The sequence below is a fragment of the Pteropus alecto genome, unplaced genomic scaffold (assembly GCF_000325575.1).
Source record: "Pteropus alecto unplaced genomic scaffold, ASM32557v1 scaffold75, whole genome shotgun sequence".
Classification (NCBI taxonomy): Eukaryota; Metazoa; Chordata; class Mammalia; order Chiroptera; family Pteropodidae; genus Pteropus; species Pteropus alecto.
Window position 1 is genome coordinate 22,286,317 of NW_006440638.1, and position 25,220 is coordinate 22,311,536.

Consider the following 25,220-nt stretch of genomic DNA (forward strand, 5'->3'; position numbering starts at 1 on the left):
GTTGTACACCTGAAATTAATATTTTAATAAAAAATAAAGTTCAGGGGAATGATAGGAAAAAATAAAGTACCTTAATTGATATTATAGTTCGGAACTAGAGAATTAGATATTTGACCACATGTTTAGCAGGCAGACCTTATATGGATCATATAGCCCCTCCCCCATTATCTCCATCTCAGCATTCAGCATCCATTTATTGCTGTTGTTTGTGCAGCATTTATCATCTGTATACATCTGCAATTTTTAATTTGTTTCTTTATATATTTCTAATTACCTTTTCTACCAGACAGTAAGCCTCATGATGGCAGAGACCAACCTGTCGGATTTCTTCCCTATCTAAAGGACCTATCACACTGTCTGAAACATAGTAGATACTCAATTAATGTTATCAAGTGTGTATATGTGTGTGTGTGTGTGTGATGTAGAATTTTGTTTGTAAATAAAACAAACTTCTACTGCTGAAGTAAAAGTTTTAAAGCCACTGAACCTAGAATAAGAGAAATTGAATCCAACCCTATTCACTCCATGATGGTTCAGAACAAACCTGGAGTTCTGTGTATAACCCCTGAATCATGAGCTATAGCAGATGCTAATTTTGCCTGGCCTAGACCTCCTGGCACATCCTGTTACTGGGCAGGTAAGCTCATCTTCCTCTGGCTGTGGGTGCTATTGTCAGTGACTCATACTAGTGATCTTTACTAGAGGTGTGCTTTTGGGTAACTAGAGTTGCAAGCTTCCTCCTGCCCCAAAGCGCCCAGGCCATTCCCAGGCAGTGACTGACTAGAGCAGGGGTACAGAAGCCTGGTCCCCTTGACTCAAGTGAAACAGATTCTGCAGCATGGTTTACTTTCTAGAGCTCCCTTCAGGCTTAGGCTCAGGCTAGATTTCCTATACAATGACATTCTTGCTTAACTTCCTTCTCTATGTGGTTTTCTTCCGTCCGTTACAGGTTTTCTTACGAGCCCTCCCTTAATAAATCACCTGCATAAAAGTCCCTGTCTCAGAATCTGACCCAAAATAGACGTTTACTAAGGTAACTGACCTGAATACTGCTGAGAGTACCTGATACAGTGCCATATAAAAAACAATAGCTAGAATAGGACTCTAGTAAGAAATATTTTGGACCAGAAAGTTGTCATCGTGGGAGAGGAACCTGATTTGTTCTTTTGCCCTTGAAAGGAGTAAAGCGAAGGTCAGTGCATATAAGCTTCAGGGACATGTATTTCACCTCAGTATAGAAAGAATCGTCTAACAGCATAGTCCAAAGGTTAGTGAAAGAGTAATTACCCTGTAAAAGTTTTCTATTACAGTCATAACAAATTATCACACATTTAGCAGCTTAAAACAACACAGATTTTTTTTGTGCTCACAGGTCAGAAGTCCTACTATAGCATGGCTCAATCAGAGCCTTTGCTCTGAGTCTCATGAGGCCAAAATCAAGGTGTTGTTAGAGTTTTGTTCCTTTCTAGAGACTCTTGAAATCAATCTGCTTCCAAGGTCATTTAGGTTGTTTGCCATATCTAATTCCTTGTATTTGTAGGACTGAGGTCCCAATTTCCTTGTTGGCTATTCACTGGGGACCACCTTTAGCCCCTAGAGGCCTCCTCTGCTTCTTGCACATGACCCCTACATCTCAGAATCAGTAATGGCACATTGAATTCTTCTGATGCTTAGGATCTCTCTGACTTCATCATGTGCTGCAGCTCTCTCCTGCCTCCTGTCAGAGAAAGTTCTGAGCTAAGAGCCCATGTGACTAAATTGGGCCCACTCAGGTTATCCAGGATAATCTTCTTATCTTCCATCTATGACCTTAATTACATCTGCATAGTCCCTTTTGCTATGTACTATAATGTATTCTTGGCGTTTGGAAATAGGAGTAGATATCTTCGGTAGGGGGCATTACTTTGCTGACCACAGTCCTCCCTCTAGCCCCCAAAGGATCGCATCACTTCCAAATAAAAATGCATTCACTCCATTCAAAGGTATCCAAAAGTCTCATTCCATTATAACGTCAGCTCAAAGCCCCGAATATCGTCAGTTCAAAAGTCTCATCATTTAAGTCATCTAACTTATGTATGTGTGAAGCTCTGGGTATAATCTATTAAGTACAACTCCTGGGGTGCAATTTCTTTTTATCAGTAGACCTGTGAAACTAAAGAAACAAGTTATCTTCTCCCAACAGACAATGATAGGACAGATATAAGATAACAGGTAGAGACATTCCAGTTCAAATAGGGGAGAAATGAAAGGTGAAATGGAGTCACAAGTCCAGTGCAGTTTTGAAATCCAGTTGGGCAAACTCCACTAGGTTTTAAGGCCTGAGAATAATTCTCTGTGGTTCTTGGTTCCAGAATAAAACGTATAGCATCCAGTTTTCTTAGGTGCTCTCCCATCCAATTACTAACCAGGCCAAGTTTGCTTAGCTTCTAAGATCAGATGAGATCAATGGCATAGGCTGAGGTGAATATCCAGGGTGCTTTTGAGAGCACCCAATACTGAATGTAGATAGAATAATGACTGCTTTGTAAAAAAAGACTTTGGAGCAGGAAGCTATCATCATGGGAAAGATGGATCTTTTTTGTTTTTGTGTTCCTAATGAGTAGAACAAAGGCCATTATACATAAGGCTCAGGGAGAGGTATTTCAGCTCATAAATAGAGGAGTCTAACAGGGAAGTCCAAAGATGATCAAAGATTAACTAGCCACATGTACTCTTCCATGAAGCTTTCCATAGCCCTCCTTCCTTCATCAGCCCTGGGTGCTTGCCTCTCATTCTCTCCTGTAACATATTGTTCAGAACTGGTGGGGTCCTGTCAGAGAACTGAGAAATAAACCAAAAGTAAGATTTAGTTACCTATTAAAACTCTGGATGTTTGCAAAGTATGAAGGGACCACAAATAGTAGTATAAACTGAGTGTTAGTAATTAAGGGTGTAAGTTTAGGTCAGACACCTTGGTCACACTCTGAAGTCTTACTGTGTGATCTTGGGCATATTACTTAACTCTCTGCGTCTGAATGTCTGCAGCTTTCCCATGGGGATGGTAACTCCTCCTATAAGGGATGTTATTCAGATCCAAACAAGGGCTAGATAGGAAGCTCAAGGCATATCGTAAGCATTCCGTAAGTGGTGGATGCTGCTATTATTGTGGTCTTGTATACCAGTTAGGTACTCCACTACACAATTAAGTTTCTCGAGGCATGGCATTTCATTTATTTTTGTTATCTCTGAATTGTCAAACATGTATTAGGTGCTCATAATTATCGAATTAAATAACTAACCTTCATCGTTTCTCTTAGGACATTGATAACACCACTGGCCAAATATTGGGAAGCTGGCATCTCATTCTATTGATTTCTATGGTTCCTGGGATTGTAACATCTAAAGGATGAAGACAAATCTATCAAACAATCTTTAATGCAGATTTAGCAAAAGGATTAAATTATACATTAAAACAAACTAAGGGGAAGTGTGTGTGTGCAGATGTTATGTTCTTAGATGTTATGTTCTTAAGTTCCCAATTGTCCGTTTTTTTGTGAAGACTAAAATTATAAATTCATATCATATTTACATATTTTCATGGAAACTTTCCCATCTCTCTAGAATTTGAAGATGTCTGTGTAAGACCAAGATCTTTATGAGGACTTATATGGCCTTATGTCCCTTCCCCAGCCTTTATCCCTTGGGCCTTATCTCCCAGCACTCTTTTCATCACTCTCTCCACTCCAAAACACTGAACAACTTGTTGCCCCTCTCCTCCTGAACCCTCTAGGCATGGTGTCATCTCCACTGAGAATGCTTGCAATAGAATATAAGTTTCATGAAGGCAGGGATTCTGTGTGTTTTATCTGGCACATCATAGGATTTCAGTAAATATTTCTTGAATTGAATTATTTAATCAGACTCAGTGGCAATGTCTTAACAGTAGCCAGTATCAGACCACAGAACAAGTGGGCAGGAAAGCCATTCTGCCAAGCCGCATTCTTTAATATACTCTCAGGAACTCTAATAACTATTCAGGAGCAACAACAATAATAAGGATAAGTTTCAATTATTGAGAGTATACTATATGCCAGCCCGGCCAAGTGCTTTACGTGCTTATTTCAATTTCACCATTTGAGGATCAGAGAAAATTCAACTTGCCCAAGGTCACACACCTAGTAGGTGGAGAGGACGGGATCTGTTTAATTGTAGAGGATGAATTTTTAAGACTCTGTGAGCTTTATTTTACAAACAGGGAGATTTCATTTTTAACTTTTGTTATTAATTTATTTTATTATGTGTGGGCAAAGAATTTGGCCTATATCACTTCTGCCTTTTGGAATCCATTTGAGGTTTTTCTTGGTGGTCTGGTATGTGATCAATCTGTTTAAATATTCCATGGAGTCTAGAAATGAAGGTTTATAGGATCCATAGTTCAGTATGATTGTCTATTAATTCGGCCTTAATAATTATATCATTTAAATCTTTTCAGTTATTATTTTTAATGCTTGATCTGTCAAAGATTGAGAAGGATATTAATATTTGAAAGTAATTGTTTTTTTTCTCCACTTTGTGCCTGTGTTTGCCATTTAAGTTTTTTAAATAATTTTTATTTTTCAATTACAGTTGGCACAATATTATATTAGTTTCAGGTGTACAACATAATGATTAGACATCTATATAACTCACAAACTAGTCACCCCAATAAATCTAGTACCCTTCTGACACCATACATAGTTATTACCATATTATTGACTATATTCCTTATGCTATACTTTATATTTCCATGACTATTTTGTAACTTCAAATTTGTACTTCTTAATTCCTTACCCCTTTTCCACCAATTCTCCAATCTCCCTCCCATCTGGTAACCCTCAAAATGTTTTCAGTATCTATGAGTTTGTTTCTGTTTTGTTGTCGTTGTTGTTTATTTTGTTCTTTAGATTTCACATGTACATGAAATTATATGGCATTTGTCTTTCTCTATCTGACTTACTCTATCTACTCAGCACAATACCCTCTAGGTCCATCATGAAATCTCTTTTTCCATACCTTTACTTTCTGTCTCTGTGTGTCTTTTAATCTGAAGTGAGTCTCTTGTAGGCAGCCTATGTAAGGGTCTTATTTTCTTATCCATTCAGCCACCCTGTCTTTTGATTGGCACATTTAATTCTTTTTTTATTCGAAGTAATTGTTTATAGATATGTAGTTATCGCCATTCTTTATTCATATTTTTGATACATATTATTTTCTTCTTCTTAAGTCCCTCCAGCATTTCCTGTAACACTGGCTTGGTGGTGATGAACTCCTTTAGCTTTTTCTTATCTGAGAAGCTCTTTATCTGTCCTTGGATTCTAAATGATAGCTTTGGTGGATACAGTAATTTTGGTTGTAGGTCCCGGCTTTTCATTCCTTTGAATATTTTGTGCTAAGCCCTTCTGATATGTAAAGATTCTGTTAAGAAATCAACTCCCAAGTCTTATGGGAGCTCCCTTGTAGGTAACTAACTGCTTTTCTCTTGCTGCTTTTAAGATTCTCTTTATATTTAACCTTTGGCATTTTAATTATGATGTCTTGGTGTGGGTCTCTTTGGGTTCATCTTGTTTGGGACTCTGAATTTCCTAGGGTTGTATGTCTATTTCCTTCACCAGGTTAGGGAAGTTTTCTGGTATTATTTCTTCAAATAGGTTTTCAATTTCTTGCTCTCTTTCTTTTCCTTCTGGTACCCCTATGATGTGGATGTTGTTATGCTTGATGTTCCAGAGGTCCCTTAAACTATCTTCATTTTTTTTTTTTTTGATTCTTTTTTTCTTGTCGCTGTTCTGATTAAGTGCCCTTTGCTACCCCATCCTCTATATCGGTGATTTGATCCTCCATTTCATCCACGCAGTTGATTCTCTCTAAAATACTCTTCATCTCAGATATCGTATTCTTCATTTCTGACTGGTTCCCTTTTATGTTTTCCATCTCCATTTATGTTTCCTATCTCTTTGTTAAAGTTCTCACTGAGTTCTTCCCCAAATTCCTTTGCGCATCCTTATAACAAGTGTTTTGAACTCTGCATCTGGTAGATTGCTTGTCTCCATTTTGTTGAGTTCTTTTTCTGGAGCTTTGTTCTGTTCTTTCATATGGGGCATTCTTCTTTGTCTCCCCATTTTGGCTGCCTCCTTACATCTATTTCTATGTATTATGTATGGCTCCTAAGTTTCCTGGTCTTAGTAGAGTGGCTTTATGTTCTTGGCATCCTGTGGGGCCCAGTGGCACAGTCCTGGGAGGGGTTCAGCTGTAGGCCAAGTTCAGCTGCAGCCTGTGCACCTCCAGGGCCTCCTGGTGAGAGTCACCAAGCAATCCACAGATGGCTACCGCTTATGCTGGGCTTATAGGTGCCTCAAGAGGCCAAGCCAGAAACCCAGGCTTGATGCTGCTAATGTGGGGCTTGGAGCTGCTCAGTAAGAGGGCATGCCAAGGCCACATGCTGCTGCTTTGGGTTTTGTGAGTCTCTGAGAAATTTTGGGAAAGTCTGCAGCAAGAGCCAAGGCAGGCCATTTGTATGGAATAAACCACTGGAAGTGGCTTGGGTGCGCCCACAATTTGGGAGAGGTGGGGTCCCAGGGAATCATCTGGGCAGAAGGACCTGTGTTATTCAGGTTGATGGTGACTCAGATATGGCGGTGCCTGCATCCACAAGCTGGGAGAGGAGAGGGATCGACAAAGGAACAGTGGATACTACCAGTACTTCTGTTCTGGGGAAAGCTGCCCCTCCAGCCTCGCTCTGAAGCCTGATAACTCAGTGTCTCTCCGTGTGTCCCTTGAGCTCTTCGAGCAGCTGCCCCAGCACTGGCGCTCAGAGCAAAGTGAGTCCAGCTGTGAGTGTATTCAAGGAAAGAAACTGAATCAAAGGAAAAATAGGGAGGTGACTTCAGTGAAAGAAGCTAAGAGAGATGTTGATGGCAACCTCAAATGTCAAATCAAAGCCAACCGGGGAAAATGGGCAGTATCTCATGGTGGTTGAGAGCAGAGACTTTGGAACCAGGCCACCTGGGATAAATCTCAGCAGTACAATTCAGTAGACTGGGCAAGTTACTAACTTCTCTATGCTTTCATTTCTTTGAGTGAGAAATGATGATGATAATAATACCTACTTAAAGAGGTTAATATGAGGATTAAACAAATTAATAAAATGCTTAGAAGAGTGCTTAGCACATAGCAATCTATAAGTAACTTTTCGCTATTGTTATCTTTCACATTAGGCTTCTTTGGGTCAAAAGGTATAGAACTTCCAGGCCTATAAGTACAATGTCATTTGTACTTTCATTCAGTTAGTCAATATTTATTAAACACTTACTCTTAGCGGGCACTATGCTAGTTACTGAGAATATAATGGACATACAAAGTCCCTGTGCTCATAAAGTTTACCACCCAGTGGTGGGCATGGACGTGAATCCATTAATTTTATAAATCATTATATGATACCATTTAATGATATGAAGGAGAGGTACACGATACTATGAGAGTGTATGAGAGGATGTAGCATATAGATTACTTTGAAGAGTCAGCAAATGACCTTTCTGTGACATATTTGTAATCCATTGTTTCATAACACATTACCACAAATACTTAATTGCTTAAAACAAACTTATTATTTCATAGATTTTGTGGGTAAGAAATGACATGCCATTCCTACTTTATCCACTTATCTTGGTGGTTTTGGCCCAGAGTCCCTCATGAGACTACAGTCAAGCTGATGGGCAGGGCTGCAAGCATCTGAAGGCTTGACTGGGGCTGGAAGATACACTTCCATGATAGCTCTTTCACATTGCTGTTGGCAGGAGGACTCAGTTTCATGCCACTTGGGCCTCTTCATAGAGCAGCTTGAGTGTCCTCATGATGTGGCAGCTGGCTTACTCCAGAAGAAGTAATCCAAGAATGTGATCAAAAAGGAAGCCATAATGTCTTCTATGACCAAACCTCAGAAGTCACACATGTTACTTTTACCATATTTTGTTTGTTTGAAGTAAGTTGCTAAGTCCAGACCACAGTCCAGGAGAAGATATTTAGGCTTCACTTTGTAAAAGGAATGTCAGAGAATTTGTGAACATATGTTAAACTGTCATATGAGGAATTTGTGTGTGTGTTTTCTAGGATGGGTATTGAAGATATTCTAGACCAGGAGTTGACAAGCTTTTTCTACAAAAGGCGAGATAGTAAATATTTCCAGCTTTGTGAGGCCATGTAGTCTCTGTCACAACTACTCAACTCTGCCATTGTAGCATGAACGCAACTACAGACAATATGTAAATGAATGGGCAAGTATTGATTGTTTCAATAAAACTTTACAAAAATGGGTAATGGTCTGGATTTGGCCTGTGAGCTATGGTTTCTGACTTCTGTAGACAAAAGAGAATAAAAGGGTGGAGAATTATTCCAAGTAGAAGAAATAGGATGTTTAGAAAGGTTAGAATTCTTGTTCATATAAGAGCATAAAGATATCTAAAACAAAGTTATTTTTCCCATGTACTAGGAGGTTTATTGTAACACGGTTTGTAATGGAAAAAAGAGTAGGAAACACTTATTTACACAGATAAATTTTAAGAACATAAATATTGTTGAGGTAAAAACTGAAATGCAAAAGTTTTGTGCATATGAACAGGGATTTATGTACATTAAAAAAAGTGAACTCTCCTGTTAGATTTATACTATTTACGAGGACATACATATGTTATAAGAGCACAAAAACATGCATGAGAAAGATAGACACCAACTTTAAAATGATGGTTCTCTCCAAAATAATGGAGATGGGGCAAGTTGTGGGACTTCAACACTATGTTATGTTTATGGATTTTTAAAAAATTTTAAGCTGTGTTAAAATACATGCAACATAAAATTTACCATCTTAACCATTTTAAATGTACAGTTCAATAGTGTTAAGTATATTTACCTTGTCGTGTAACCAATATTGAACTTTTTCATCTTGCGAAACCAAAACTCTGTACCAATTAAACAACTCCCCATTTTCCCCTACCCTCAGTCCCTGGCAATCACCATCTACTTATTATTTCTATGAATTTATTCTATATACCTCATTCTATATAAGTGAGATCATATACTATGTGTCTTTTTATGACTGCTTTATTTTGCTAAGCATAATGCCCTCAAGGTTCATTCATATTGTAGCAGGTGTTCAAATATCCTTTTTTGAGGCTGGATAATATTCCATTGTATTTATATACCACACTTTGTTTATTCATTCATCTGTTGATAGACATTTCAGTTGCTTTCATTTTTTGGCTATTGTGATAATGATATGAAAATGTCTGCAAATCTTAAAGAGTTTTGATAAAAGAAATGATCAGTTAAATCTGTGGAAATATAGTAGCCTGAGGCACTTCTCTCTTTCCATTCTCTCACAGCACCGTTCCAGTCAAACTTTCACTCACCGTTATCTACCAAAATTGCTTTATTCAAAGTTACTAACGATGTGGATGTGGCTAAATCCTGTGGTCAATCCTCTGGCCCATCCTATTAACCTCTCCGCAGTAATGCATCTTGCATCTTGGACTCATTATTTTCACTTGATTTCCAGAATGCCACACTCCTGGTTCTCTTCCTATCTCACTGGTTCTTCCTTTTCAGTCTTCTTTACTACCTCTTCCTCACTTCTTCAACCCCTTAGTGTAGGTTTGACCTGAGTTCAGTGCTCTGACTTCTTTCCTCTTTATGAGGTTCACTGCTTTAAGTGCTATCTATTCACTGATCTCAAATTTGTAATTGTAGCTCTTCTCCCCTCAAATGAGACTCATCTGTTCAGCCTCCTACCAACATCTCCACTCGAACGTCTCATAGCATCACAAATTTAACACATGCAAAACCAAACTCTTGGTTTCCATAACTCCCACTTCTCTTTCCCAGTCTTCCCTATATTTGTCTTCCACCTCCATTCTTCCTGTTGTTCAGTCTAGAAGCCTTGAAGCTATCCTTTACTTTTTTCTCTTTAGTAGTCCTTAGGCAATCTATCAGGAAGTCAAGTCAGCCTCACTTTTAAAACATATCCAAACTCAGTTCCTTCTCATTGCCTCCATTCAGTCACCCCTGTCCAAGGTTCTGTCATCCCTTGCTGGGATTATTCCAGTTGCCTCTTACAAGTCCCTATGTTTCTGCCCTTCCTCCCTTCCCCCTGCCCAATCCCAACCCCAAAGCACACTTCAGTCCAGCAGTTGGAGTAATCATTTAAAGTATATCATATCATGGTTTGTTTTTGCTCAGAATCTTCTGGTGGCTTCCCACTTTTCTCAGTAAAACCAAGGCAGTGTCCTTACAATGGGCTCCAAATGTAAGACTCATCCTCCCATCATCTCTCACCCCTGCACTTCTCTGACCTGCTGCTTCCCCATCTCTTGTGCAGCTCTAGCCAGGCACTTCAGCATTTGCTATTCTCTCTGCCTGGAATATCTGCACAACTATTTCCCTCATTTCCTTTAGATCTTTGCTCAGATGCCACCTTTTCCTAAAGCTTTCCCTGATCACTCTATTTAAAATTTCAGTCTATTGTCTCCTCATCCCCAATATGTCCCCCACCTTCTTGACTTATGTTTTTTTTTTGTAGCACTTATGACAAACTGGTTTAGTCTCCTTTTTAAATTATTTTGCCTTTATCCAATTGGAATTTGAAATTAAAAAAACCCGCAAGGGCTGGCATATTTGTCTGGTTCATCGTTGTATTACCTATACCCCCTGTGTCAAATTATTATTTGAATATATGAATCTGCCCATCTTAAAACTGATGAGAGTTAATGTTCGACATTACATTGTTACTTTCCTCTCAGCTTCTCCAGTTAGTTTTGTTCCTCAGGAGTGGCAATTTAAAAATACAGCTTCATATTGTTTGGTACTCTTCTCTGCAATCTAAGCAGGCTTATGACTGCTTCAACCAACAGAGCATTGCAGAAGTGATTGTATGAGACTTCTGAGGTTAGGTAATAAAAGACCACATAGTCTCTGGCTTATTTACTAGAGTACTTGCACTCGGAGTCTGTCTACCTAAATGTAAGAGGTTGGATTGCCTTGAGGATGCCATCCTGCAAGAAAGCCCAAGGCACATGGAGAGCCATATTTAGCTGTTCAGGTTGACTTTCCAGCCAAGGCACCAGACATATGAATGAAGAAACCATCTTGGAAGTGGATCTACCAGCCCCAGCTGTTGCAGCCTCCTGATATCATGCTATAGAGACATGCCATTCCTACTCTATCCTTTATGAATTCCCACCCCAGAATTCATGAGCATAATAAAATGGTGGTGGTTTGACACCATTGAATTGGGGTAGTTTGTTATATAGTAGTAGATGACCAGAAAAATAAGGGGGAAAGACTAGGTAAATATGGTAAATTACCTTTGGAAAGAAAGTTAACTTTTGACTTTTTTTTTTGTCTACTGAAGAAAGCGTATGGTGCGTGCAAACATCATTCTGCCAGGCTCATCTTGGAAGCTATTGTCCATCCAGATTAACTCACTAAACTGTAGATTCTCATTAACTGCCAAGAAATGTCATCCCAAAGAACCACTTGAGATTTCATACTCAAAATTCTGGGTTCTTGATATATTTCCATGTTGATTACCTAGAGGAACTGGCAGTTTTAGACCAGCGAAGGCCAATCTAGTCATGAAATTATAGGAAAATATATAAATTGGGGATCGGTGTCATAGTGAGATATTAAATTTTGTGATGCTTTCAGTTTTCTCCTTTTATTTTTACTTTGCTTTTAAAACTGACTAAAAATATCAGTCAGAAATCAGCAACTGAGTCAGCTGCCTATTAAAAATCTAGCTGTTCTGAGAGCTGAAATGGCCAGTTGAAACTCACTCATAAAGCTCCTTATTCTGTGTATCAGAGAGGGGAAAGGGTGTGACAAAGTCTCAGTCTGGAACTGTGGGTTCCTGATTCCCGACTCTTAGTACAATGCACTTTCCTCTCAATACTACTTTAGCCTATAGTCTGGTTCAAAGACAGACTTCTCAGTGCTGGACCAGGCCCTGTAAACCAGCTGAAATGGTACACACCATTTGCGTGTGATTTTGTGCCCATTACTAGAGAGGATCCATACCTTCCATGTGATTGTTAAAGAGATCGGTGACCCAGAGAAGCATAAGTACCACTGCACTTGATGATTTAATACTGTCATTTAAAAACTATCGGAGTAAGTTAAATCTTCTTCATCTCCCTTACCTAAACCTATTGTTTAAGACCATTGCATAGTGGGTACATCTTTCAGGTGGTTAGAGATAGTCTTTCAGGTGGTTAGAGCACCCAGCAACCAACTCATCTTACTGTCTGTTTAGAAAAATTTGGCAAGTACTCACGTTAAAATCAATTTGCAATTCAAAAGCAACACACAATAGAGGGCCAATTAAGCATTATTTCTCTTTGTAGCCATTGCAGTAGTTAAGGCAGAAAGAGCTGAGACCTCTACAGATAAAGCCTATAAACATGGAAGCTAACTTACTTTTTGTGTATGCCACCATCCAATGTGGGTACGCAGCAGCCCTTTCAGATGGCATTCTGCTATCTTCTTGGGTCTTCTATCCAGCATACAGGAAAGGAGGGAGAGTTAAAGATAGAGCAGAATATTTTTTCTGGAAGTTGAGTTTTTCAATTCTACCCATGTTCCACTGGTCAGAAATAAGTTACATGGCCCATCTTGATACAAGCGTGGTGGTCGTGAGGCTTCCTCATGAAGAGGAGCCTAAATCCTCATTGAGCATCTAGTCCTCTGCCACAGTCAGAGTGAACATTTTAAGGTTTCTAAATCTCAGAGATGGATAAAATGTCTGAGGTTGGACTTTCAGACAGCCTATGAAGTCTACATGTAGATTATAATCTTCATTCACCTGACATTTTAGGTGATCTTCAGAAATTGTGAAGTCAAGATTGATTGAAAAATAGTCTAGTTAAGATAGGAACATTACAATTCATAGGTAATTGGAGATGTTATTTTATTTTATTTTTTATGGAGTGACACAGAAGGTAAAGGCCCAATCTGGATTTCGAGCTAGTTTATATTATAATAGAACTTGCATAATTATAGCAAAGAGAATTGTTTCCCTTTTTGCAAAACTATTGCTACAAGTTTAGCTTTGCTATTGTATATTTGCCCTTAAAAATGTTTTCATGCTTGGTAGAAATTGTAACAGCACATGCCTTTACTCTATGGTTTTTATTTTCATTATGTTGCTTTGTTGCTTCTTGTTTTTGTTTTTTTTTTTTATTTGTTTTATGTAAGCTTAACCTCTATTTTCAAATTACCTTATGATTTTTATTTTGGAACCAAGATTGGCTGTGGTATGAAATTACCATGAATTTTATTCCCATCTTTTTACGTAAAAATGCTTTTGTTGCCACAGTATATCAGGATTGGTGACCTGTGAAATGTACTTCTATCACTTACTGTGGAACAACTCTGGCAAGTGACTTCCATTTTCTCATCTATGAGATTTTATTGGTCCAGTGATCTTTAACTACCTTGGAAGTAATGTTGAGGGCTAAGTAGATTTTTATGGAAGTTCGAAGTACTTACGTGAGTCATCCAGTGGTGTGGATTGAATTGTACTAGCTCATGAAAGCCAAATATTGAAAATTTATTCTAACAACTCATGTTACAAATTAAATATATAAACTCGCGAATAAAGAACTTGTATTAAAAACTCACAATTTTCTAATTTTTTGTTATATTTTTCTATCATCTCTGCTCTTGAGGTTATTATATCTATTTTGTCCATATGGTGAAAATACTATACAGTGGGTTTTTACTGTGCCTCTCTTCCCAACTCTGCATTCAGTGATACTAGTTCGGTAGCTTAAAATTGGCCATGGTGGGTGCTGGTTGTTAAATGTTTACTAGCAGCCCACAGGACTCACCGTACAGGTCATACTCTTCAGATGATAGTGTTGAAGCTTAGAAGTGACAAGTAGTGCCAGGAACATTGTGGATCTGCAAGAAAAGACAGCTGCTTTTCAGGTCATTGCTTCAGTAAATCTCTGCCGTCACCATGGAGGCTAAAAATGACACATGTTTCCAGATCATTGCAGTCCAGGGACTCCAAAATGGCACAAAATCTCTTTCTGTTTCTCTAGACATAAAATTACTGATGGATTCAGTAATACTTGACTCTATCTCTTTCTGGGATATGTAAGAGGAAAAAATGTCCTAACCGATGTGAGGCCATTTTGAAGAATTAGGAAGTACTAATTCTAATTCTTCATAAACTGGAGATTGAGAAGTAGTTTTGCACAGGTTTGCTGATTTGTGCCAGAGATGACTTTGAAAAAAATATGCTTCTTACAACTCCTCCACCCCACACTGCTACAGTCCAGAGCTATAATCGTGATTCTCCAGTTCTGGTCCCTGGACATGTGCATTATGGTTCATGACCAGGTCTTCTTGAGTTGCTGGCAAATAAGAACAATGTAATAGGATATGGGTGAAAGGTCACCTGTTTTCTCATCCTGGGAAGGACTTTTATTGTGGGAGTCTGTTCTTCTGACAATTTTCACATGGATATGTTATATCTTTATGAAATGGCAGTAGTTGTAGATGGTAGTAGTGGAGATAGAGTTAATTTTAATGCCCATTCTTGGAAAAAGCTAGAAATTATGTTGATTCTCTTCTCCAATTTACAAAGTTTTTTATTTTTATTTTATTTTTTTAATGTTTGTTGTTCAGTGGTTCAGTAAAGGCCTAAAACTATTCCGTGTTCAATTTAAATGATTTTTCTGGAAGCAAATAAATCTTATGGAATTACTCCATAGGTGACTTACAAGTTAAATAAGTCTTAATGGAATTACTTTATAGGTGACTTGTATCAGTAGTGTGGACATGTGTGAGCACTTTTGTTTACTCTTGTCATTCGCAACTTTTATAAAACTATAGATAATTATTTTTAAGAAATTCAGAACATGCACTGAACAAACCTTGTTTATCTATTCTCTTCTGCCAAGAGAATCTTTTGAAGTCTTAACAGAACCGTTGTTTTTGAGAACAGGATGCTAAAAGTGAGCTTTCAAGCTTGAAATTGCAATTGTTTGCTTTTTATCTAAAGAAATATTCATAATACTTCAGAAGTTCTTGGGTCTACATCTGGCTTTAACCATTTTTGTCTCCTCTGTAACACTGTTGATATTAATACCAATTTTAATTTCTTGGCATCACAAGTGCATAAACATATCACATACAGATGTGATTTTGAACAAGGACTGAAACTGTAAATTAGGAAGCAAGAGATTCACAAGGTTTCACCAGATCAAGTCACTCTGAAAAGTGACACAGTTGTACTGGAAAGGTTTTAAATTGCTCATTTCAAACCTACCTCAGTAGCAAAATGTCATGCGTGCAGCAGATTTGCAACCACGTTAGTCATTTCTTTCCTCCGCTTTCTTGCTGTGTTTGTATTGGGAGACAGAGTAATGTAATTTAGTAAATTATGATTTGATGGCTGGGCAACAGCCCCAATGTTGAACAGTATTTGGACTATGATTACTTGCTGGCTTTGTCACAGTTGACATTAATTATTGATGGAAGTTTCAGAAATAGCGCATGTGCCAGGAGCTTTCACCGGAACTCAGGCTGTAGGCAGGAGGGTTGCTAAAGAGGGTGGGAGATGAGGCACCTGTGGCTTATTTATGTCTGTGCATAGTGAACCTGGACCCTGTGGGCTGTGTGGCACCTGTGTAAAGGTCATGGTGTAACGGGAGGATGAACCGTCAGGCTTATTTCTATCGTGTTCCTCCCCAGGAATTGCACCGAAGAAGCCAACTTCAGCCGGAGCCAGCCAAGACGAAGGCTCTCCAGACTGTCATTGAAATGAAGGTAGGGGCTGTTCGCATTTGTCAAAAACAGCTGTGCCTCCGGAGTTTGTTCTAACTTGATGGTGCCTAACATAAACATGTGAAATGAACGTTGTCTTTTCTCTATGCACCCTGGTGAGTGCTTTTCTCTGGATTTTTTTGCCTTCCCCAGTACATTTAATTTATTGGCACTTTAATTAGGATGCCTTTTCTGAACAAAAGAATAAAGGGCTCAAGTATCCCTTGGCTAAATTGAGCTGGGTTCATTACCAGAGCATGGCCAATGCTTTCAACCTTAACAGAGGTTTTTTTTTGTGTGCTTTAAAAGTAAATTTCTAAAGCTGGAAATATTTTCTTTTTCCTCCCACTCTTATTATAATGAAAAGACACCTTGAGAAACTAAGATTTGGCAAAGAGGTGTTTATATGCAATGGAGTCATTAAGTAATTAAAATGATGCGATCGGCAAAATTTACTTTGCAAAGAATAATACTTTCTCACGACTCCAGTATTCTTTTCTAACCAAGTCTGGAAGTAATAATAAATTAAAAAATACTCTCCAAGTATTCCGTTTAGCTGTGGAAGCGTAGAGATATGCTATTTAAAAGAACCAAAGACCACCTGGATGGATTTAGGGCATTTAGAGAATAACGATTAAGAAACAGATCTAAATGAGACGCAATTGCTTTGTCAGAATCTCGAAATTTGAAGTCTTGTTGCTTCCAGCTTTTCCTAGAAGGAAGCAAATCGTAGAGTATCTTAAGGATAAATAATTCTTGATTTAAATTGTTCCATGAAGAAAAAATAATTCATAATGATGTTTGCAATTTGGTAATTTCACACTTGAGTTTAACACTCAAGAGTTTGTTGGTCACCATTAGCCTACAACAGAATTCTGAAGCTCTCAGGTAGGATAATGATTTTCTGTCTTACAGCAAACGATTTTGAATTGTCTGCCAAAAATTCCAATGTTCTGGGGAAAAAGAAATTAATATGAACTATCGAGTTCTTGGCATGTATAATTCTGACTTGGAATTTTTTTTTTCTAGTCAACAACAGTGTCTTTATCCAAGTAGATTTTTTTGTGTGGAAATAATGTAGAATATTTGTTTTAAAACTATATGTCTCTCTAATGAGGTTACGTGAGTCAAGGCATTCATAATGCATTTGTAGCAAATTGGTTTGAAAAATATTGTTAAAGAGACCAAACACCAGTAAGATTAAAAAATAATTGCTAATTTTGGCTCATCAAATTTGTTTTGAATTTATGTAATTTTAACTTATTTTGAAAAGAAACTTATTCTACACTTGAGGGGGAGTGGTTCGCAACTGAGATTTCATCTTTGCTTTACATTAGAACCAAACTTGGAACTCGGTTAAGGCTTAAAAAAAATAGGAGAGGAGAAAAAGAAAAGAAAAACAAAGACAAAAATTTTATTTTAAATATTTTATTTTATGTTTTTGCAAAGAGTCATTCAATCCTCTTTCCACCCACCCTCACATCTACATCCCCAGTATCTAACACAATTAATTAATAATGGAAAAAAAGGATGTATATAAAATATTCATGAAACACTTGCCACTTTCCCAGTGCCAGTCATTGTCTTTATGTAATTTGGAGAAACCAGGAATGACATCTCTCCCAGTGCATTGGGCATTTTCCTGGTAAAGGTTGCTCTACAAAGACAATTAGTACTTTTTGTGACTTTTATAAGAAGAAAATCTGTTTGACTCTGACTTAATGTTTTTAGCATCATATATTTTGTTAGAAAAACATAATAAAAATGCTCGTTTAGGCTATCTACATGGGAAGGTATAAAAACATGATTTTTAGGGCAAATTCACATCTATAATTAATAAATTGAATCTGAAGCTTTTCTTTTATGAACACCAATGATGCTGATTTGTAGAACACATTTTTAGGACAAATGTTGATCAATTTATTTGTCAGAGAACTGAGCCTGGAGTTTTCCTGTTGTCTTTTAGATGTCTGCTAATTTACAAAGCACTGCCTTCTGCTTTGTCAGTGGAGAAATCTGGGCCCTATTAGCATCCATACTCAACATGTATAAATTAAGTTATGGAGGCAGCTGGTTGAGGGTCATCTCCTCAGCCATGTGTATAGCTTGTGACAGAGACTGTAATCTCATCTGATTTTGTACATTACATCCCTGTGAAATCGAAAGGAATATTGGAAGCCAATATTTTATAAGCCTTAGAGTTGACTACCAAATAGAACTGACCCTTACGCCTTGTGGGTAGAATTCGAGACACTGTTGTGTTTTAACTTGAACACCTTTGGGTAAACATCAGTGTCATCTAGTGCCTTGGCAAAATCTGAAGTTAAAAGGAACTTTCCTACATTAAATTGTATCCATAGTTCTAGGGAGGTGACATGAATTAAGGGCTTAGAATTTATCCCTCCTTGTCCCTTGCTTCTTAGTGAATCTGAGGATTAACTTCTGACCCTTCATCTTCTCCACATATATACTTTGCATCACTTGAGAAAGGTGTTTGTTTTTGAAAATCTGTGAAATCTTGCCCAAATTCAAGCACTTTTAGAACCACAATCTCGTAAGTTCTGGTCACTTTGTACCCTTCTGGACTTTTAGAATTGTGAAAATATATCTCTGTGGGACTGGTGTTGAGGGGGACCATTTGCCCACATCAAAGTGGGGGACAATTTTCTGGCAGCCATAACATCTGTTGCCATCCAGTTGAGCCAGGGGAGCTAAAGTCTCCTGAATGAAAATGAAAGAAAGCAAAATGAATGAAGTTATTTGTAATTTATCTTCTTGCAGGAAGCTCCAAGTTTTAATTTTGATCCCAATTTGATCTGGCAGATATGTTCTAGGTTTGCACTACGAATATTATATGTGTTTCTCAGAAAAAATTAGTTTTCTTGTAAATGTTGCAGCGCTCCTTTTTTTTGCTTTTGAGTCTAAAAATTCTTTACTAAGTTCCTCTTTTCTGCTCTTATGGAGAACTGTCAGTAAACATGGCAGTTAAAAGGCTCCTCTCCCTTTTTTCTTTTAATGTTAATTTCTTTGAAAGAACATATTTATAATCCGCTTTTATTATAAATTTGACACGGCATAAACATATGTACAAAAGTTGCACTTTTGTGGGTTCATTTGTAAAGCTGTATCTAGTTTTTTTTTTAAGGAAAATGAATTACAGTAATAACAGTACTTGTCAGATAGTCTCAATTTGTTTTCGTTATTCCGAACTTCTAAATGAATGAAAATCTAATTCAAAATGGCTTAAGTCAAAAGAAATTTATTGGCTCATGTAAGTGGAAAAATAAACAGGAGTATTGCTTCAAGCACAGCTTGATCCAGAGGCTCAGAAGATGTTAACAGATCCCATTTTCTCTCATTCCATCTTTTATTTTGACTTCCTTTGTGTGAGCTCTAGTTTCAGAAAACCTCCTTCTGCCTGTCTGAGCAAGATGGCTGCAGTAGCTCCAACAATCACAGAAGGAAAGAACAGGAAGAAAATTGTGTTTTAAAAAATTTGAAAAGACCAGCTAACTCTAGAATAATGATAATTAGTGATATAGAGCATAAAACTTCATTCCAAACCTATCAGCTCAGGCTGAAAAGAAAAATGCATGGAGTTCTCTATTTTTCATTTGCTTAATGAATTATTTTTTATTTATTTATTTTTGGCAAGGCAATCCTTGGTCGATCTCACAGATTGCAAGGACCTTGTCAGTTTACAACCCTTATTATTATTTTTTTATTTTTTATAGCACCTGGTCTTCGTAGGTAGTCTCCCATCCAAGTACTAACCAGGCCCAACCCTGCTTAGCTTCCAAGATCAGATGGGATTGAGCTCGTTCAGGGTAGCATGGCTGTAGACTGCTTGACGAACTAAATGGCATTCATTTTTCAGAAAAAAAAAAAAACTTTATTAATAAAGTTTATTAAATTGGACATATATGAGTGATGTCAGTTTATTAAATTGGACATATATTAGTGATATAAGTTTTTAGTAAAAGTTGCAGAAAATATACCTGATCTGGTGAATTTGTTAACTAAAGTGGATTAAGAAGCTAGGGGAATAATGCCACCATGTGACAATGTCTCTGTGGCAACTGAAGTGAGGATTGTGGGTGGTTAGCTTTCTAGACACATGACCAGCCAGGGTCCTTGTGTGTCATGAGTGGTTCTTGAGTAACATTGTCCCCACCAGGCTTTTCTATGGAAACTGAGTAGTAAGCAGTTCAAGACTGAGCTTGACTAAATTGCTTACTTATAGTTGTGCTGTTAATGAAAGAGTATGACTTTGCATTCAGGCGCTAACCTCTAGTGGTGAGATTGATTTTTGCTATTAAAACTAAAAACCAATCCTTGTCTTTGTGCTCAGGCAGGTGACTACTCTTCTTCATGTGATTGAGCTGATCTGCATTTGGGTTAAGTTTCCCTTAAAAGATATCTTGGTGTTTGGTCAAATTCAGCCAATTCAGTTCTAGCAAGCATGGAAAGGATATGCTGGGATATTGATAAGGCAGGGGAGATTTTGAATCCAAACCTAGGCCATTGAATGAATCCCAGTTCCCAGTAGAAACTTAATTTGAGTCCTAAGATCTAATCAAGAACATCATGAAATGGCTGAAATGTTTTATTTGGCTCTAGGTTTATTTCATCCATCTTTTGAACTCTCACTTGGATGAGTCTAGACACTGCACTCTACTTAGAATTATTTCTTCTTCCAGGATGACATATACATAGGAAATTTGTTTCAAGCCTATTTTTTCTAGACAAGCCATTATGATGGCTTTTAGGCCTTAAAATACATCCTGGCTTCTTTTGTGGCTATTAAAAAGAATAACCACAATAACAGCAATGATACCACCTGTACCACCAGTGACAACCCACAGCTTGAACACCATTAACCATTCATGGAGAGCTAGACACAGGCACCTGACATAAAAACCTGTGATAGGCATAATTAGCCCCATTTTGCAGATGAGAAAGCCATGATTGAGAGAGAATAAGCAACCTTCTCAAGATCCTACAGCTCGTCAGTTGGCAGCTGAAATTTGAACACAGATTTCTCCTTCAAAGTGTTTACACTCTCTAATCCTCCAGAGTCTGCTTTCACTGAAGATGGCCCATAGATTCAACCAGTTTTCCTTTCAATGCTTACTTTGGAAATTATGCGCTGAGGTTTGCATTGTAGAACAGGTTGAGGTAGGCCATGAGAAGTGGAGAGGTCTATTTGGTATTTTTGAAAAGGTGTGGTGTTGTATTTTGTGCTATAAGGCAAGATTCATTCTTTTTATGTGTATATGTTATCAGCCTTCCAAATATAGAGCTCCAAATATGTGCTCTACAGCCAACTTATGCTGTTTTCCCACCCTGACTTTTAAGTCTTGCCCTAACATCTTTATAACAGCGTGGAGCATAACTCATTCAAACTTGCAAAGCTCTGTGTTTTTGATGTGCATTATCCATTTATGATACCAGAAATTATCCTTTAGCTTATTTTTTCTTGAGAAATTTCTTCATCTTCTCATCTTTCAACTTAAAAAAATAACGTTGTCCCATTTAACTATTTTCTTTAAATAAGGAGAAAAATGTGGGTTTTAAGTGATAGCCAGAAAAAGCAAAATGTCAAGTTAAATGTTAGCTCTGGATGATATATAGTTGTCATTTGGAAGCCGGAAAGATTTTTAAAAAATGAGATTCTTTCCTTTTTTGCACAAACTCTTCTTATGACATTTTTGATTTTAAATGTTTGAGTTGCCAGTCCATAATGTCTGCAATAAACAGATTTATTTTGAGTGAATTTAACTCCTGAAGTCAGATCACAAACACCACTGTTTATTGAGCATCTGTTTTGTGCACAGCACCATGGTGGGCCTTTCAGAAAAACTAAGTACTCACTCTTTAAAGGGATAATGGAAGGATGTACATAAACTAGGATGTACATAAACCAAAATAATGACCTAAGAATGGCTAAATGGGCTGCAGGGGCTCAGAGGATATCGAATGAGAGAGGGTCAGGGAATGCTTCTTGGAGGAGGTAGCACTTGAGGAGGGTTTTGAAAGATTGGCATGATTATGATAAAGGAGAGAGGGATGGTTTATTAACACAGGGAACCATATGAGCAAAGCAAGGAGGATGGAAAGTATGAGGAGTGTCTGGGGGAGAGGAAATCATTCAGTTTGATTGAGAGAAGACCTTTTTAAGATTAAAAAGCAATAGAAGATCTGATGAAACCATAAGACAGTGAGAGGAAAGAAATAATAAAGATAAAAGCCAAGATTAATTAAATAAAAACTAAACATATATCTAGAGGGGAACAACAAAACTAAATGGTAATTCTTTTAAGAGATTAAAATAACAAATCCTGATTAGAATCATCAAGAAAAATAGGGACAGCACAAATAACCAATATCAGGAATGAAAGGGGCCACTGCACTCAATCTTATTGACATTAGAAATATGGGAAGATTTTATTAACAATATTATGATAATAAAGTTGAAATTTTAGATAAATTAATTTAAAACACAACTTGTCAAAACTACATGTGAGGAAATAGAAACACAACTTGTCAAAACTGCATGTGAAGAGTAGTCGCATATATTAAAAAACTGATTCTGTAATTTAAAATCTTATAATCATCAGCACCACCACCAATACAAAATCCTCAAAAATCCAAAAGCAAACCAAACAAACAAACAAAAACTGCACACAATGGCCAAGACTTGGAAACAGCCAGTGACCTTTGATAGAGGGATTAAGAAGATGTGATATGCATACATACACATATATACGTGCATATATTAAAAAACTGATTCTGTAATTTAAAATCTTATAATCATCAGCACCACCACCAATACAAAATCCTCAAAAATCCAAAAGCAAACCAAACAAACAAACAAAAACTGCACACAATGGCCAAGACTTGGAAACAGCCAGTGACCTTTGATAGAGGGATTAAGAAGATGTGATATGCATACATACACATATATACGTGTGAATGGAATATTACCTAGTCATAAGATGAAATACTGCCATTTGTGACAATATGGATGGATCTTGAAATTATGCTAAGGGAAATAGAAAAACTTGAGAACCATATGATTTCACTTACATGTGGGATATAAAACTGAAAGCAACAAATGAACGCAACAAACAGAGACTCATGGACATGGACAAGTATAATTTTTACCAGAGGGAAGGTGGGGATAGAGGGAGGTAGATAAAGGTAAAGGGGGTGAAATATATGATGACAGAAGGTAATTTAACTTTGAATGGTGAACACACAATGCAATGTACAGATGATGTATTATTGAATTATACACTTGAAACCTGTATGATTTTATTAACCAATGTAACCCCAATAAATTTAATAAATAAAAAATAAAGTGAACCCCCCAAACCCCAAAACAACAAAAAACAAAACAAAGGCTTCAGTAAGAGACAAAGAAGGACTCAGTAATCCTGATTTGTGGTATTTCTATGAAGAAACACAAAACACTACTTTGAAGGGATGTATGAATCCATACGTTTATTGCAGCATTATTTACAGTAGCCAAGATATGGAGGAATAAGATATGGGTATTCATCAGTGGATAAATGGATAAAGAAGAGGTGGTACATATATACAGGGGAATATTACCCAGCCAGCCATACTGAAAAGGATCAGCTCACCTAAAACAAAATGACCCCCCCGCAAAAAAAAATCATAATTAGGAGTAAAGTGACTATCAGACAAATAGAAGCAGAGGAGTGCAATCCTTACGAAGAATAGGGCATTATAAGCTTGAATAATAATAAGAGAATTGCTATAGCAAGATAGTAATGAACATTCAGCATGCACAAGGACAAATTGAGATAACAATGATGGAAAAGAGGAGGATTCAAAGATCCAAATTAGCAAAGGGGAATGGAGATGGAGATAAAGCACACACAGATGAAAATATATGACTGATATATATAACTATCCTTTTCATATTCGTAATGGTAACTACACACCAAAGATTCAGAACTGAAGTATATAACATAAAACAAGAAGAACCAGAGGGAACACCCACAAAAGCCAACCAAAATAACAGAAATGCAAGGAAAAGGAAGCAATGGAAACACCGAGCTGGCAGAAAGCAAAAGATAAAATGGCTATAAGAAGACCTCATATTTCAATAATCACCCTAAATGTAAATGGACTAAAATCACCAATAAAAAGGCACAGAGTTGCAGATTGGATCAAAAAACAAAATTCAACCATATGCTGCCTCGAAGAGACACATCTCAGCTCCAAAGACAAATATAGACTCAAAGCGAAAGGGTGGAAAATGATATTTCAAGCAAATGGCATTCAGAGAAAAGTGGGAGTAGTGGTACTAATATCAGATGAAATAGACTTCAAAATAGAAAAGGTAAAGATACTGAGGGACACTTCATAATGATAAAGGGAATCACACACCAAGAAGACATAATACTTATTAATATCTATGTTTCCAATCAGGGAGCTCCCAATTGGTTATGGGCAGATCATTCAAATAGAAAATCAATAAAGAAATAACATCCTTAAATGACACATTAGACCAACTGGACATAATTGACATTTACAGAGCCTTCCATCCCAAAACAGCTGCTTATACATTCTTCTTTAGTGCACATGCAACATTCTCAAGAATCGACTACATACTGGGACACAGAGATAGCCTCAACAAATATAAGAGGGCTAAAATCATACCAACCATATTCTCTGATCATAATGCTTGGAAACTAGAGATTGACTGCAAAAAGAAAGTGGAAAGAACCACAAATACATGGAGATTAAACAACATGCTACAGAAGAATAACTGAGTTAGGGAAGAAATAAAAAGAGAGATGAAGAGATACATTGAAATGAATGATAATGATAATACAATATGTAAAAACTTTTGAGACAGGCAAAAGTGGTCATAAGAGGAAAGTTCATATCATTACAGGCCTACCGCCAAGAACAAGAACGAGTCCCCAAAAAACAACCTAACGCTTCATCTTAAAAAACTAGAAAAGGAAGAACAAATGAGGCCTAAAGTCAACAGAAAGAAATAATCAAAATTAGAGCAGAAATAAATGAAATTGAAAACAAAACAAAACAAAAACAATAGAAAAAATAAACGCAACAAAGAGCTGGTTCTTTGAAAAGATTAGTAAAACTGACAAACCCCTGGGTAGACTCACTGAAGACAAAAGAGAGAAAGGACACAAATAAACAAAATCAGGGGTGAAAGAGGGGAAATTATGACTGACATCGCAGAAATACAAAGGATCATACAACAAAACTATGAAAAAGTATAGAACACCAAATTCAATAACCTAGAAGAAATGGACTAGTACGTAGAAAAATACAACCTTTCTAGACTGAATCAAGAAGATCTCAAAAATCTAAATAGACAT

General features: G+C 37.2%; 1 protein-coding gene and 1 pseudogene across 12 annotated transcripts in view; one reads left to right on the forward strand and one right to left on the reverse strand.

Moving 5' to 3' along the window:
- Positions 1–25,220, forward strand: part of ERC2 (ELKS/RAB6-interacting/CAST family member 2) — an 890,290-nt gene that overhangs the window by 238,946 nt on the left and 626,124 nt on the right. For all 12 annotated transcript variants that reach the window (XR_003047987.1, XR_003047989.1, XR_003047988.1 and 9 more), the window contains exon 4: positions 15,763–15,837. Coding sequence is in view for 9 of the 12 variants with exons in the window: in XM_025050722.1 (XP_024906490.1) it covers positions 15,763–15,837 (75 nt within the window). In the remaining 3 variants the exon portion in view is untranslated. The remainder of the gene's footprint in view (positions 1–15,762; positions 15,838–25,220) is intronic.
- On the reverse strand, positions 19,560–19,678 carry LOC112484361 (annotated as a pseudogene).